This window comes from Tauraco erythrolophus, chromosome 1 (assembly GCF_009769465.1).
Source record: "Tauraco erythrolophus isolate bTauEry1 chromosome 1, bTauEry1.pri, whole genome shotgun sequence".
NCBI classification, from domain to species: domain Eukaryota; kingdom Metazoa; phylum Chordata; class Aves; order Musophagiformes; family Musophagidae; genus Tauraco; species Tauraco erythrolophus.
The window spans coordinates 33,681,589-33,698,789 of NC_141465.1; the positions used below are offsets into that span (position 1 = coordinate 33,681,589).

General features: G+C 40.7%; 2 protein-coding genes across 3 annotated transcripts in view; one reads left to right on the forward strand and one right to left on the reverse strand.

Annotated features, from left to right (window-relative positions):
* Window positions 1-282: 282 nt before the first annotated feature.
* Window positions 283-4,553, reverse strand: LOC147529385 (uncharacterized). The gene is given in 8 exon segments (XM_086621526.1): window positions 283-458; window positions 461-644; window positions 646-708; window positions 710-790; window positions 793-1,003; window positions 1,005-1,142; window positions 1,144-1,850; window positions 4,548-4,553. Coding segments are annotated over 8 exon segments (1,566 nt in total).
* Window positions 1,196-17,201, forward strand: part of DYRK1A (dual specificity tyrosine phosphorylation regulated kinase 1A) — an 88,795-nt gene continuing 72,789 nt past the window's right edge. Inside the window, exon 1 of one of the 2 annotated variants that reach the window (XM_086618213.1) lies at window positions 1,196-1,228. The gene's annotated coding sequence lies outside the window, so the exon portion shown is untranslated. Of the gene's footprint in view, window positions 1,229-9,965; window positions 9,987-17,201 lie in introns of those variants that run through there. The other variant, XM_086618222.1, reaches the window with a different exon arrangement.

Below are 17,201 nucleotides of genomic sequence, written 5' to 3' on the forward strand. Positions count from 1 at the left end.
CCGTTACCGGCCCCGCGCCGGCGTCGCCCCCTCCCCCACGCGCCAGGGCCATCCCGGCCCGCAGCGCCGCGGCCGCGCGGACATCGTCACACGCCGGCGGGCGGGGGTGGGGGGGGCAGCCGTTGCCCAAGCAACAGGGCCCGCCCTTCACCCGTCGCTCTCTTCCCCGCCCTCCCACGTCAGCGCCAGGGTGGGGCAGCCGGGAGGCGTGATTGACAGTTGCCATAGAAACAGGCTCGCCCCGTCGCCATTTTGTCAGTTAGCTTTTTTTTTTTTTTTAAATTATCCCCTTCCCGCCTGAATCGTGTTTGTTTTTTTTTTTTTATTTTTTTTTTTTTCCCTTCCTCCCTCCCACCTCCACCCTGAAAGACGGTAGCGCACGAGAATACGAAAGAACACCCTCGGAAAAAACTGTCCCCCGAGGGGCCGGCGCGGACACGCGAGAAGCTCGTCCCGCGCGGACGAGGGCAGGCTCGAGGCGGCGGCAGCAACAGCAGCGGTGCCGAGCGGGCGGGGAGGGGAGCGGAGCGGGGCGGCGCGGCGCTCCGGCGAAGCCGGTTCGCGAGGGAGGGAGGGAGGGGGAAGGAGGAGCGGGCGGGGAGGGAGGGAGGGGGAGGAGGTAGAGGCTGGCAGGCGGGGGAGGGAAGGAGGGAGGGAGCGAGGAGTTCCCGGGGGCTCGGTACGGCGCTGCGCTTCCCCCCCACCCCCTCCTCCTCCTCTCGCCCGCCCGCTCGCGCCCGCCCGCCGCTGTCCCCGCGCTGCCGGGCCGGGGCTCAGGCCGCCGCCGCCGCGTTGAGCCGAGGTGAGGCCGGGCCCTGCCGTTGCCGCCGCCGGGCGCTGCGCAGGTTTGGAACGCGCGCCATTTTGTGAGCGATAGAAAATCCAGCCCGGCCAGGAAGCGTCGCGGATCCGCCCGCCGGGCCGGGCCCCCCCCCCCCCCTCCTCCTCTTCGCCGCCCAGAGAGGAAGGCGCGCAGCGGACCGACCCCGCGGCCGGTGCCCCTCGCGCCCGGAGCGGCACCGGCACCGCCGCCAGCCGTGCGGGCCCGAGCGCGGCGGGGCGGCCGGACTGCGGAGCGCACAAGAGGGAGGCGCTGCCGCGCCGGGGCCCCTGGCCGAGGCCGGGAGAAGCGCTCGCTCCTCGCCCAGCCTGTGCCCGCCGCTCGAGGGAAGAGGCCTCAACCGGGAGAAGCCGGGCCGGAGCGCAGGGCCCGCCGCCCCCCACACGGGTGAGTGAGACGCCGCAGCCGGTGGCGGGGAGCTGCGCAGCGGGACGAGCGGGTGCCACCTCCCGGCCCGGCTTGGTCGAGGGGGGCGCAGCGCAGGGGGCAGCTCCGCTGCCATCTTAGAGAGAGGAGGTGGGGAGAGCGCGGGGGCCCGCCGAGCCCCGGGCCTCAGCTGGCAGGGCCGGGACCCGTACCGGGCTTTGGACCCGGCCGCCTTCCCCGCCCTCCCTACCGCCGCCCCCTTCGGGCGGGCCGGGCATGGCCGGGGGGCAGCGGCGGCGGCGGCCGCGGCCTCTGCGGCCCTTTTCTCCTCGGCGTCCGGGAGACGCTGTCGCCGCCGGGTTGGGAAGCAGAGCGGCGAGAAGGGCCGCGGGACCGGCAATGGAGGAAAGGAGCTCGCCGGGATTCTCTCGCTCTTATGCGCAACGCCCTGCGGTGGGCGGGTGCGAGGTCTCGCCCCGGTCTGGGAGCGGGGAGAAGGAGGCGAGGAGGGCGTCAGGAGTTGAACCGTCAGCTGAGCGGGCACCTGTTGTGGTGGAGGCTTTAGGTGGCCCTGCCTGCACCCGTGCGAGGGGCTGGCGCGATAGGCAGGTGGGGGAGTCGGAGGCCGGTGTAGAAGGAGTACCTGTGCGAGATGACTGTCATCAGGGCGGGGGGTGGGGTGGGGAAGAGCGGGGAGAAGCCGTTGGGAATAGGCACAGGGACACACAGGCACTTCTGTATTTTAATAGCTGGCCGCAGTCTTTTAGGAATTTAGCTTTGTGTTGCTGAAGAAATTTGAGACCTCATCTGATACATAGAGTGCTCCTTCTCTGGAGTGGCATGCCCTCCCGCCACCACAGAATCTGAAAATGCAATTAAAAGTACTGTAATTTGAAATTTCGAAATTGGTGCATTTTTGAATCTCAGTCAGCTTTGAAGTTTTCAGTTTAGTCTGTCCAAAGACTATGTAGGGGTTCTTTGATCATGTGTCTAGATTGCTGGTGTTACTTAGTTCTCCCATTACTCCACAGTCATCGGGGGGAAATAAACATTCATTGTTCTTTAAAATTAAGAAAGATGGAATATCTGACTACAAAATAAATCAACGAGCATGTTTTTGGCAACCTACTGTTTTAATCCAAATGAGGGTGTGCTGTTAACTTTTGCCAGTAGGTATATACAGTCACACTTACATGGATATAGTATCAAAAGGTGGGGGGTCTAGATAAGTAGAAGTTAACTTGTTTTATTATCGTGTTGGTGTTTCATTCTCCTTTCCTCAAGAAAAGGAGTGTAAAGCTGAAGAATACATCAGTGATGTCTGGTGATAAATAAGCAAACATTTTGTTTGTAGTAGTATTTAATTATCTGCCTGTAACCAAGCAGAATTTAACTTGTCTCATTGGAATAGTCTTTAGCCCTAAAAAGTTTTGATAAACTTGTTTCTCTTTTTCTCCACGCCCTCCTCCCCCCAACCTCTATAGGTCGGGTATTTTTGGAAAATTAATTATACTTTATAGAATTAGAATAATAACACTGAAAATAACTCTTCAGTATGAGCTAGTATTTGTTAACTAATATCTGCATATATGTAGTGAACTTGATGTGTGTGTGTATATATATATATATATATATAGAGAGACTACTTTTGTGGGCCACGCTTCATTTTTTGGCTTATGTACATTATTTAGAGCTAGCGTGTTTTTATTTGCAGTCTGAAGTAGAATATGTGTGTGATGTGTTAAACTTTGACAGAATTTTTATTTCACAGCAGAAATGTAAATTTATAAAGCTTATCAAGTTTAATTTGTGGTTTCTGAATATTCTCTGAGTAAAGCAAGTGTATCTTGTTCAAAATTGAATAAAGAGCACAGTCTTAAATGAAGAAAAGAGAGCAATTCCTTCTGTTAATTTAATGTGTATGTATTTACATTTTACAATAGTTTAATATTGTTTCCAGGCAAATAAGTAAGAAAGACAGTTTGTTACATGAGCAGCAATGTTACAGTTCCTGAATCAATACTTGGGTGGATTTAGAACTTGTCATTGGAATCCCCTCCCCCACCTTGGATAGTGACGGAGAAGCCACAACAAGGATAATTTTACCTAATAGCAGCCAAGAGTTCTCTATGTCAGTGTCAATTTATGGGTAGTATTCTCTTACTTATGTAAAATAATGAGGTAGTTGTCAGGAATTTATCAATTTTTAAAGTACATGGGTTTTGTGTAGACTGGGAATTAACACGATGGCCATAAATGTCTTCTAACAAACTCGTTGATATTTTATACAAAGTAGAAAAACATGACTGGTCTCTAGTAAAAACTGTATGCCTCGTCTAAGCTTTTGAAGTTACATTTAATTAGGACATATTTGCTAACATGTATACCAAATTTTAAAGTCTTAGTTCTGATAGAGCCTTGCAAAGAAATGTGTCTGGGTTGACTGTATTATTAGGCTTTGCGTAATGGACTTACCATGAGATTTTTGTCATTTTAGTTCAAGTTAGTCAAGCACCTTAACATAAAGTGAAAAAGTTGCTTTTAGGTTATGCTGACATGTTTGAAACTGTACCACCTCGTCATATTGGTAGTATGTGAAAAGACTACTTAATAAAACACATGAAAAAACATACCTTTATTTCAATAGCATTTTATAGTTTCATATGAACTGAAATGGGTGGTGGTTTGGAGATTAAAATGTACTCTTACCAAATAAGCAATTTTGTTACTATAATTAGATTATCTTTTCAACATTCCTCTTAAAACCTCTTTATTTCAGGTGGTGTTAACCCTGGCTATGGGACTGTATATTGAAAGTTGTTGTTACAGCTTATGTTTTTGAGTAAGAATTGAAGACTGGTATATATTTAGTCTTTCTACAGTAATTTTTAATGCCATTCTCCAAAGTGAAGTCAAAAACTTTCGATATCTTTGTTTTATGGGAGCACGGGAGACTTGTATAACTTCTGAAATCCTTTTGTAAATAGATCTGTTGTTGTAGAATAGGATTATTTACAGAGAACTGCTGCTTTTGTCTTTATAACTGAGTACAATAGATTATTTGTTAAGTTTACAGTTTCATCTCTTTTTTTTTTCCAGTAAGAGTTTGGTAAGACATACTTTTTTAAAAAATTATGTAATAACTTTTTGCTAATCAGACTTTAAGAAGTCTAAAAGACTTGATATGTTTATGCAGTGAGACTTCCTTTTTAAGACTATTTGAAATTACACAAAAAACCTTTCTGAGCAAACATGCCTTTCTTGTAAGCTTACAAGTGGGCAAAAAAGTAAACAAGACATTCTGAGGAGGGGGATACTCTCCTTTTCCTTCCTTCCTTACCTCCATGGGTCCTTCAGGAGGAGACTTATGGGAACTGTAGTCTATTGATGGTTTAAAAACACTGAAGAAGCTTTTGATAATTAGAAACAATTACTTCCAAAAGACATATTCTATATGTACAGTTATAGAATCATAGATAGGTTTGGGTTGGAAGGGACCTCAAAGATCATCTAGTTCCAGCCCCCCTGCCATGGGCAGGGAAACCCTCCACTAGACCAGGTTGCCCAAAGCCTCATCCAGCCTGGCCTTGAACACCTCCAGGGATGGGGCATCTACAGCTAGTACCAGCACTTTCTCTTCAAGATGACATAATATACCAATAGAATTGCATTGACCTAATCGTTATTTGCGTGTAACAGTTAATGTAACAGTTTGTAGTTGATATCCATTGGTTATCTTTTTCCCTTATGTGGAAGGAAGGTGAAATTCTGCGTTTGATTCTGATTTATCCTAGCATGAGTGAAAAAATAGCTCAGTTGCTTTTGCTAGTATGAATGTATTTTAGTACTTTAGAATAGGTCTCTAGTTCATACTTAGCCCAGCTTTATTTGGAGTTTAGCTCCGTTTCCCCTAATACTCATATATATGAGTCTTGTCCAGTATCTGTGGTTTTTTAATTATGGCTTACTTGTCTGAGAGCCCAGATCAAAAAAGGAGCTCCTTTTTGACTAGAAAGCACATAATGATGACACAGGCTAAGTCCCATTGTCTTTATAAGGTTTGCTTTCCACCCTTTGTTTTTTCTTCCCCTCCCAAATCTCTAAAGGATAGGTGAGTTTTTCCACGGTTAAAAAAGGATGGAGGTGGCTTGCTATGAAAGGTACTGATGTTATCATATCCTCATTCATTCCAAAATGTCCTGTCCGTACGATTTACAGGGAGAGTAGCCACTGAAGGGCTAGGGAGATTAGAAGATATTTCCCAGTCAGCTCTGCTGACATTCATGCAGCGTGAATACTCTGGAGCCTCTGAAGTCTAGATAGTAGCTATTTTGGTTACCCTGTATGAAGACATAATCAGTTTAATTTCGGCTCTGAATATAGCATTTCTTAAAAGCAGTGAAAGTGTTTCTGTAATTAAAATCACATAAGCTAGCACTTATTTGTAAACATACTCCTTGCAAAGTTTCCAGGGTCTTGGTAGCACTAAATACCTGAAAGTGAAACTGAGTAAATGAAAGTGAAATTAACTCCACTGAGTGTCAGTTTTGTTCCAGCTGTCAGAAACCAAGCTTTCAATTTATGTGTTACATTAAGGTCCAAAACTTTCTATTTTTCTCCCTCTCACCCCCTCCTTTTTTCTTTTCCCCCAGAGGCAAATATAAATGGAGTGTGTTCTGAGTCAGTTAAAGCAATAGTTAATAATGTATTAATATATCTATGTGTTGAAAAGTTTCCTCTTTCTTTTTAATAGCTGTTTAGGTGATGAAATAAGAGAGGAATGGAAATGTACAAATTGATTTCTGATGGCAGTTATTATTTCAAAATATAATTGAAAAAAATTAGAGTGAATTTTGATGAGTTACTGAAAAAAAATCAAGCTAGTAGAATGACTAGTTGACACAATCACAGTTAAATACATTTTAGTGATTAAATTGAACTTGCCAGTGAAACTTCGAAATGCTAGTGTCCTGGAAACCTATTGTTCATCGATTTTTGGCTTCCTGGCTTCAAACACAGGTAGCTAATGTTTTTGTTCATTCAAAATCTTGTTCTCCTCTGTGTGCTCAAAACTTAGTTGTGTGTTCCTGTGAACTACGTAAATTGCTAATAACTTCTCATTTACTTTGCCAGTCGACCTGTCACTGAGGAGCCAATTGGAGCACAGCCCATCCTTTGTAGAGGAAATAGTTTTGTGTCCATTCTATCAGTTTACTGCTTAAACTGAAGGAAGAGGTAAAAAGAGAAAAAAAATATTGTCAGGTAGGCAAGTTAATGTATTAGTACTTCCTCAGTTCTGTATTTTACTAAACACTATGAATTTTCTTACACTGACCTCTGTTTGGTCTGTCCAGTTGTAACTACAGCTTTTTTCCTTCTTATAAATGTGTAACCATATATATTCTGTTTTTTAAAGTCCAGTTTTAACAGGACTTACGTATGAAATACATATAGGCTATGTGTTTGATTACAGACAAATCAGTTTCTAATACACTCTTTTGAAATCCAGTTGATATTGGAAGCTCAGTGACTTTCCTGGATCACGTCTGATTCTGGCTTCTTTGTTGTTACTCCTTCTAACTTGTGGATAAGTAGGCATTAATTTAATGGTATGCCAAAAATTAGCATTCAAAATATATTGATGTCTGTTAATGTAACAAGAAGTGACTGTTGCATGAAGATCTTGGCAGTTTCTCTTTCTGTAGAAGTTATGCATGAACGCTACAAATACTGGGTCATAGTTGTGCAATAATACAGCTGAATGTACGTTTTCACCACGATCAGATGTTTGTAAGCTTAGAAGTTAGTGTTCTTATATTTAGGGTGACTTTCCTGTCAATGTCATAGTGTGCCATCAGAAGTTGAGATTTTTATGGTAGGCCCTATGCAGGAAAATGAGCAGTACTGCACATGCTGAACATGTACGTGATTGCACGTATCTGTCTGTATTGTCCCACTGAAATAAGATTTTTGCTGAAGTAAAGTTCTATATATGCTAAGGCTACAAACTTACATTACAGTTTTCTTTCCCCCAAAATCAGAAGCGCTAATAGGTGCTGTTCTGAGGGGAGATCAGTTAACTATGCAGTTACTACAGCTTCATTTTGAGTGACCCTTGCATCTCCTCAAACTTTTCCTGCTGGTGTGTTATTTTTAATACACACTGCATTTTACAAACTTAGTTTCTAAGTGTATTAATGTCTTCTGTGAACTACTATTCACAGAAGGATCTTAAATGATTCTATTAGAGACAGGATCTTAAATGATTCATTTATGTTGAAGGCTGAGTGGAAAGTGTATATATGATACTGTGTTATAAACTATAGTTGAAGTTTGTATTGTAAGGACATAGTTAAAAATTGCTTGTACTACTTAGACACCTTAGTGGGGATCTGATTTCCATTTTGTTTTGTACTGTAAAACATGAAGGAAATATTATTTCTCCATTTAATCAGATTTTCATGATGTTGAGATGCATACCCATTCATTCCTAATGTTCTCCTATGTAGTGTTTTTGTTATGGCATTGTGTGTACGCGTACGTGTTTGTGGTTTGTTTTTTCCTCTGGTACATAAAAAGGGTTGTGAGTTGTTGTAATTTGATAGTCCGTTATACATAAGCTTAATGATAGGAGGTCAAAAAACTAATGCTCTGGAGGTGTGAATGGAAGTCGTTAATGATACCTGATGTAGTCCTTACAAGTGGATTTATCTCCTGTCTTCGTAGGATTTGTTTGGAGATATTTTCACCTGTGTATTTTATACAGCGTGCAGTCATGATTTGCAGTTCACAGTGTCCATATGACTCTAGTTTCAGTCTTTTTACCCATCAAAACATTCATTTACGTATCTCTATGGAGTTAAATTAGCCAGAGTCATGTTCACAGCATGGACATTTTAAAACTTTATGAGCTTAGTTCTGAAACCTTGAGAAATCCAGTTGCACGTGTGGAAACAGACTGTTGGAGTACAAGTACTTGGCTGCCTTACCTTAGTGGTTAATGATAACACTGACAACTTTTGTTGTCATTCTTAAAGCAGGATTGGCTTTGCTTCACGTGATGGGGACTAGAAACTTATGTAATGCTTTTCTTGTGTAAGGAACCATTAGAACTGGAGACAATTTCTAAATGTGGATTTGAAGGTAATACCTAATACCCTTTTACTTAATTTGCATACTGCTAGACAATTGCAGTAAACCAAAATACAGTTTTTTGCTAAAATATTTGTTTAATTTCTTACAGAAGTTAATTAAGCAAGGAAAACATGTTGGCCAAGTTATGTGTGTTATCTCGAGTTCTCTGTTGTACATAATAGTTTAAAAAAATTTAAGTTTTTCTTCCTCTTCTTATAATGCAAGGAAGTAGTTGTGTACCTACATAAAGCAGGTGTATCATTCTGATTTTCTACTAGATGTTTTTAACCAGCATCCAGTTATTTCAAGAAATGAGAAAACAAGTTCTACCTGTAGTTCACAAGGTTCAAGTATTGTGTTTTGAAGTCACTCTCTGTTCTGCACACCTTATGCAAATGCTGCTTCTCTGATTGAACAGAGATGTTTTTAAATATGTTTGTTTCAGTTTAACTACTGTTCTGGTGGAAGTGAAATGTAAAGGTAAAATGTATGTAGTGATATGCAGGGGCATTCAGCTTAGTGTTTTGTATGTGAAGGAAAGGAATGTATGTATGTGAAAAATGACATTTTTAAGAGGTCTTCCGAAGCTCTGCCAGTGTATGCATGTGGTGCTTTGCATTTGGAAACATTGGAGATGATCAGTGACCTGTGATCAGTCTGTATGCATGACTTGTGTGCATATAGACTATCAGTATTCGTAGGGTGTGGGACTTTTATTTAATAGCAGAAAAAAAATAATCTCAAGAACCTTTCTAGATGCTTATTAAAGAAACATCTTAAGATAAAGGAAACACCAAATTTGAGCAGTTCATGTCATCAGACGTTTTCCTAGTACTGAGAAATTCATGGTAGACTTACATTCTGAAGCATAGGAGTTTTTGATTTTTTTCCCTTTCTTCTGCCCCACCCCCCATCCAATGTAATAAAAATAATTTCTAATTCTGATTTTTTTTTTTAATCAGGAACACGTCCTGATTTAGATCAGTAAATAATAAATAAAAGAGTTTGAAGATGGGCAGAAGAGTTTAATTTTTAGACTTCCATATTTGAAAAATTTTCCCTTGGTATTTTCTGGTATAGGATTCTTTACATGCTTTGCTTTCATTCTTTCTCTCTGGACTAGTGCTATTTAAAAAAAAAAAAATCTTAGTTTTAATCATCGTGTATTAAAACAAAGTGTTGTTTGCATAAAACAAAACAATTTGAGATTTGTGGTTTGAGGTGAGGCAGAAGCTCAAGATGCATTTTTAGCAAGCATAGAGTGGGCCCAAAATGCAGTTTCTGTTATGTGTTAGTCATTATGTATATTGTGAAACCTATGAGCTCTCAAATTGACAGTGCCAGTTTATTTATATATTGGAGAAAGCAGGTATGCATTATATTCCATATGTCGTAAGCATGGTCTTTCTCCTGTATTTCAATCTTGAGTACCTGTGTAGAATTGCATTTGACTTTGTTAGTTATTTCCATAAAAATTCCCAAACTAAGTCAAGCACTCAAATACTGACAAAAATGGGAAAATTATCTCTTACTTTTGGTGGTCTGAAGTATCTTTCATCATACAATAAATATAATTTTTTATTTTTTTTTTTTTAGGTACAAGTTGTTAATAATTGCACTGTCCAGACCTTGCACTTAGTCTCAGGTTTGTGACTTTCTCATAAGCTTGTGCACAAATGTAGCATTTTAATATCTGAATCTAGCAAATGATAGCAGATTCTTTTAGCATCTTGTGGAAGAAAAATGTTTTTCAGTCATTAGGATCCAATGTACAGAAAAAAACCTCTGCCAAACCTAGAAATGTTTGTACCTTGCTTATTGGCAGCCTAACCTAAGGCACAGAATTCCTTTTTTTTGGGGTGTGGACAAGAGTTCCAGAGATTTTAGGCATTTTGTGTAGCACTTAACTTCATGTTGCTTTCCATACACAAAGCAGTTTTTGCCTTACTAACAGAAGATAAACATGTGTTACCAAGCTGCTTTTTAGCAAGGAGAATGAAAGCAAAAAAGGTGAAGTGACTTGCCCAAAGTTAAGCAGTGACACAACGGGCAAGCTGAAGTTAAGGGTTTAGGAGTCTTGCAGCAGGATGCCATGTATTTGCAGTTGCATTTGACCTGAGTTTATATTCTGAGTGCCTTGTAACTCAGACAAGCAGTCTCTTAAGGTTGGAGAGTGACTCAGCATATCCAGATAGAGGTCTGCTCAAGGAACTTAGGATTTGTTTGGAAATTTGGGGGTATTAGGGTTTGAACTCATTCTTCCCAAAGGGTGTTTGCTTGTCTTTAGAGAAAAAGTCATGTTTTACTTGAAGTCTCTCGCCCCATTTGATACACATACCTCAATTTCGGAAAGAACTGATGAAGTATTTCAGCGAATAGTATCACTTACGGTATAGCTGGCGTTTACTGTGTAGCTTTGTTTTAAATGTGCTATGCTCCTGATAGGAGTATGACAAGCATCTGTTCAATGAATAAAATAGCATTTGACTGTGTGAGTAAAGATTATGTTGCAAAACATGTAAAAGAGACAGAATTGTGTATCAGACCTGCCTTAAACATTTCTTAACTTAGTCTGTGATTTTATGACTTTTATGAAACTTCTTTTCACGTGGAAGGAGAAAGTGGCATTTGTGGTACTTGCTTAGTTTGTGTGATTGAAAAATCTGCATCTTATTAATACAGAAGCTCCTACCTCTCCTACCTGAACTGGCAGGGCTGAGTTCTCGATCTTACAGGCCAACCACTTGAGAGTGAACAGTTTGGGAAACAGTGGGTTACCTGTGCAAGCATATACTGATGGTGTAAACCACATGTTTATGTGATTGGTTTTAGTTGGCTTTCATGAGGCAAAATTGGCTAAATGTCTTAAATATTACCTTCTACAATCCTAATCTGTGTTCTAGTTTCAGCTGATCAGACTCGTCAGAGTCTTGAGACGGTTAGTAGTTGTGGCAGTGAAGGGAAGCAAACCAACAGAAGCTGATGAGTAAAGATTGAAACTATTGGTCTTCTGCTGCTACACCTTCTTAAATTTGGGGGAAATTTGAGAAGACTTTGTTATCTTTTTTTTTTTTTTAATCCATATCAGTTCCATCTTTTAGCACGAGATAAGACCGTAGGCTGGTACATAATTTCGGCACTGAGAGAATGCTGAAGGGCAGCACAGCAAAGAACAGTATATTCAGAGGAAAACACAAGCAACGTTGATTTTTCTCTCCCTTTCCTTCTACACTAAACTGTTTTCTCCTTCCACTCAGCCAAATCTGTATATATTTTCCTGGGGCTAGTGAATATTATCTTGCTCTCCCCAAAATTGTACCTACGCCAAATTTGAAATGATTGATAAAAAAAGAAGCAGAAAGATGAAAAGCAACAACTCTTGTTTTCATATCTCATTTACAAGAGGAGTGGGACATGCGCGATATTTAGTCTGATGACGTTATACGTGTTTGTTTTACATCGTAAGTGTTAGCAAACTGATGTGAAGTTCGTGCTGCAAGATGTAGAGTCATGGAAGGACTTTGAACGATACTGTTGAAAGAGTCGGTCTAAGGCAAAGTGTGCAACAAGGAGTTCTTTGAAGGCAGTTGCAGCTTCAGCAGCTCCCCTTCCCTACAGATTCTGGCTGCTTGTTCCCACCTGCTTTGTGTTGGCACAGCTGTTTGTAAGACCAACCAGTGAATCAGTCTTGGAAACCGAGTTGGCTGAAATATATGATTTTATATATATAACATTTGGGTGTGTGCGGGGGTGGAGAATCGGGTTACTTCTCAGTCAGATCGGTTCCCAGACCTGGTACACTGTGCTGCTGCTCAGACATTTGACAAGATAATGGAATGGATTGTGTGGGTGGACAGGAACAGGGTGCCTAAAAGAGGCAGGGGTTGGTTAACTGGCTCCGATAGCGCTGTTACTTAATGGAGAACATCATTCTGAGGAATTTTTGCCACCCCTCCTGTAGTAAATCACTCCTCTATCAGTCTCTCTCTCCACCCCCCACACCCACTCCGCCTCTCTCAGACTTTTGCTTTCTATCTCAAACTTACATGCTTCTTCCTTCTCTAGTGTTCCTGCGTGTGTGCACTCGTAACATGGACTGCCATAGTCTTTAAGAACTTGGTAACAGGTTCTCTCTCTTAACTCTCCTGCGTGCTGCCTAACTCTACTACTTACTGCTGATGCATCTTTTTTCTTGTGCTCTTTTCACCTGTGCTCTTCCTCTAGTTCTTCCTCACTCACGTTTGTTCTTTTTTACATTTTTCTAGCTTCTGCTCATGTCCTTTTTCTCCTGTGTCCTTTTCAGTGCTTGGTCTCTCACATGCCTCTTTTTTGTCACTTGCTGTCTCTTGCTTAGTGTTTTCTACTGCTTGTGGTTTCTCACTTGTTCTTACTTTCTCTTCCCCCTGTAATAACAATGCTTTTGAGGGGAAAAAATATCCTTGTTTTAAAGACAAAAACCTCTTAAGAAACTCAGATTTTTTAATTTTCTGTTCCCCCCCAACTTTATCACAAAACAATACAATATATAGACTTCTCAATCTCATGTGCTTCTGAATTTTGCTTCAATTCTGTATGGCTTTAAGATAGATATGCGCATACAAAATCTATATAAAACTGAAAGAGGGATTGAAATTTCTGAAGTTAATGTTCTAATAAAAGGTATTTTTGAGCAGCCTTTATGAGATGCGAGCATAGCTTATTGATACCAGAAGCTAAATTGCAGAGTAGAGATGCTTAGTTTTCTTGTTCCCGCTATACAAAGGAGACATGAAAAAACATTTCTCTTGCTAGCCCAGTTTTAACATAACCACCAGCTGGACTGGCCAAGTTAAAAAACAGACAAACAAACATCTCTTTTTGGAAATTGTGTACTTGCTTGTCCTCTTAAATAAGTGTCCAGAGCTGTTTGGATTATGCTGTAGTTTCACTTCCATGTATTCAGATACCCAATATTGTTGTTCAAGTTATTTAAATTTTGTTGATAACTATTTAACTGTTAGTTGGGAAAGTAGACAGGAGTGCTAATTCCTTAATATCTGAATCCTTCCATATTTTAGTAATCCAAAAGTGACTTCAAATAAAAACATGGAAGATTGGACAGTACACTTACTCTTTATAGCAGGAAAAAAGCAACAGAATTTTTCTGCCCATCTCCTTTGCTTCTCTGAGCCTTTTGGTGGACTGAAGGCAGGAGCACCTTACGTACCTTGCAAGGCATGCTTTCTCCACGCAAAACGTGATGGACAATGTCCTAGTTTTGCATTCTTACATGAGAGGGCACTTAACACATCACTCTCTGAGCTTCCAGGTTTTTGGATTTTTTTAGGCCAGCTGTTCTAGGTCAGGTTATCAAGCAGCCTGCTGTCAGGATGTACCTGCTAATAGGGCAAATGCTATTCTGAACTACGATAGTTTTCTTTGGAAACATTCAGTCGGTTCCTTGTTAGTAAATAAAAGTATTACTCGTAAATCTCTTCAGTGGCTTGTGACTTGCCTGATTATTTTTTTTCTTTAATCCCATCCATCTTCTCTTCTGCTATGGGTCTTTCTCCAGTCTACTCTTCAGTAAACTTTGTTCATCATGCTTGTTTTATGGATGATTTTTATAATGGCTAAAGACTTTTGGCTTGTGATAAACAACATGACATTGTTCAGCTTCTAGGAGTAGTTGAGGTTCCTTAGTCAAAAAATGGTTTAGCTGCTTTGATGTTTAGTGCCTTAACCTGTACAGGTTAGCATGTTTCTTGCTCTTTCTTAAACACAGGCACCGTGAAGGACGTACTGTCTTCATGCTTTCTTGTAATTCCTGTAAATCCAGTGTGAAGCTAACTTGGAATATTTTGAATAAAAATCTCTCTTGAGTAAAAAAGGGAGACTAGACCTTGGCTGCTAGAACCATGTGGGTATCCATCTTCCAGATAGATTCACTGTAGCACCACTGAACTCCATAGAGGTCTCTTTCTCTTAAACTCTGAAGCTATTAAGTCTCCTCCTTTATGTTCACTTCAAGTGTCAATTTAGCAGTGTGGAGTTCTGGCTTATTTCCAAAGGTGGTGCCTTCTTGTTTAAAAAAAAAAAAAAGTGTTGGGAAGAGGGAAGTTCCCATTTTGAAGCCATTAAATGTGGCTTTGCTGCTTCTAACTTAAGTTGATATGCTGGTTTTGGGTGGGGTAGAGATGTCAGTGTAGCATATGGTGTTCCACATTGGGACAGAGTTCTCTGTTTTGATGATCCTGATGACTACATTGTCATGTTCAGTGTTTCCTTGTTGCCTTGCACTGGAAACTGGTTGTATGACGGTCTCTAGATAGGAGCCTATAAGGCTGCAGTTATTTGGTCCACCAGGTATGAGCTCTGAATCTTGCTTTTCGTATCCCTTTTGCTATGCCCCTGTGATTTCATACGTTGCTCTGCTGTTTCAGATGTATCTGGAAAAACAGCGTTCTTCCTAAGGATACCTCTGCTGGCATCATCCACAGAGTGTGTCAGATCACACTCATGACCTTGTGGAGCTCTTTGACAAAATGGGAAAAAGAGTAGGCCTATATCAAAAGATTCCTTTTTACAGGAACCTTTTGTAAAAAGCACAACACGTCATTACAGGAAATACAACAGTAACATTAGTAGAAAATTAAAGAAAAAATCAGTTGGAAAAGTGGCTTTGTTTTGGAGTCTTTCCATCTAGCGAGCTATTCTTGGTAGCCTGCAAGGACTTCAGTGGGACACTAAAGGTTTTCTTGCCTTTTTATTTCCTGGATACCTCAGAGGTGGTAATCATGGGTACTGTTTGGAGGTCTGTAAGGTCAGGATTTGAAAACCTTTTTTTTTTTTTTTTTTAAATTTATCCTCATTTCTTTCTAGCAACCTGCCTTATTAAAATCATTTTAGGAATTTTTATCAGGAAAAAAATGCTACAGGAAACCAAACTCCTCTGGTCAGAACCCTAGCAACTTCTGATGCTGGTAGAGACAGTATTAAATAATCAGAAAGTTGTATAATCTTAGCATGTCCTAGAATTACTTAAGTAGATAATTTTGTCAAAGTTGTAGTGCAATGTCTGCTTCTTGAACAAACATCAAATAACTCAGCATTAGATTGATCAGTTTATACTCAGTATTCAGATACTGGAATTGGTGAAGTTCATATAAACTGTCCCAAAGGTTCAATTTTTTCTATTTGACCTCATAAAAGTCTAATTGGACAAAATTAATCCGAAAGGCCTCTGTTAGAATTTTCCAGGGCTTTTAACTTGGTGAGAGATGTCTTTTAGACTCTTGTCTTATGACTGCTGTCAGAGAATGCCCAAAAATGAATTCCATACATTTCCACAGTGACTGTACTCAAAAAGGGATTCAAAACAACATCATTCCAAGTTGACAGACTAAGCTTGAACTACACATTCAGGACCATAATATAACACAGTAATTTAAAAAAAAAAAATTGTCCCGAGTTCTTTGAAACCTTTAGTACATCAAAAAAAATTACATTTATTCAAATGATTTGGCATTGTCTGTGCATGTGAGAAAGCCAGTAAGCAAACCTGAAAAAAATTGGTTTTCTTTTGGGTCAATTAGTGCTAGAGCAGTGAGGATTGGGAAGGGGAAGAATGTGGGCAGAACAGCCCTCCCGCTCCCCCCCCTTTTTTTTTTTTTTGTAGCAGCAAATGATTAGATTGGCTTAGCAATCATGTGCTACTTCATCCTTAGCCTTAACCTTCTTTCTTGTTGTCTGAGAGAAAGCAAAGTCTCTCACGTTTGTTGTGGGCTAAAGTGGGGGGTGTGTGCGGGTAGGTACGTGTGTGGTTAGTTGCTGAGGACAAGCTGACAAAAGGTAACTAGTTGTAAACATGGTTGTGAATTTGAATTCTTAGCTGTCGAATTCGGTTTGAGTTACCTTGTGGTAGAGTATCTGCAACCTCCTGTTGGATTCCACTCCAGAAGATCCTTGTCTTCTATATCGATAAGCAAGAAATAATACAGTTTTAATGGTGATTGGCAGTCCATTCCACTGGATGAAAGAGTACCATGGTTTCCTGGCCACTGATAGCTTTTAAATGATTAGATCTTTTTGTAGGGTGTTCCATACGTTGATGAAAGCTTGATGAGGAATTACTGGATGAAATTCTAAAAAGTTGTGTAGAAGGTCATATTAGAATATGATTAGTACATTCTGTGCTTAATGGTATGGGTTTTTTTTCCTGATTTGTGGGGTTTTTTTTGTTTTGTTTTGTGGAGGTTTTTTTTTTTTTTTTCATAAAAGCTTACAGCAGAAAAGGCAATGATTTTATCTGGCAAAACAAGTGTTCTAGAGTCTCCAGTGAGCTACGTGTAACCATGTTTTGTGGACGTATAGAGCTGCCATCAATGTTTGATGAAACCTCTATTCAATGTGATAATGAATGTTCCTTAGTAGAGCTTTTGTTGGTTGATGGGTACCTGCTCTCTGGACTGGCTCGTCTCCCTCTGTCTGCATGCATCCACATGCATATATGACTGGAATAGGATGTTTGAATTCTTCTTATTGGATTATAATTCCATTTAAAACTCAGCAAAATTTTGTAACCTGCTACCTCTGCAGTGGTATCGTGGTATATTTTGGGTTATACCATGATTTGCTTTAATGTTATGCTTAATGGCAGGGATTGAGGCTAACAAGATAGTAAAACAAGACCTCAGAATTTTAAATCTGAAGAAGGTATTTTGACTTAATCTCTAGATTATATGAAAATTTACTGAAGTTTGTTAATTTATCTCTCTCTTCACTGAGAGTTTTCTAGGTCAGTGATTCCTTAACCGGGGAATAAAGCCATGATAGATGAACTACAGATGGAACTTAAAACCATGTTGAATTATGTTAAGTT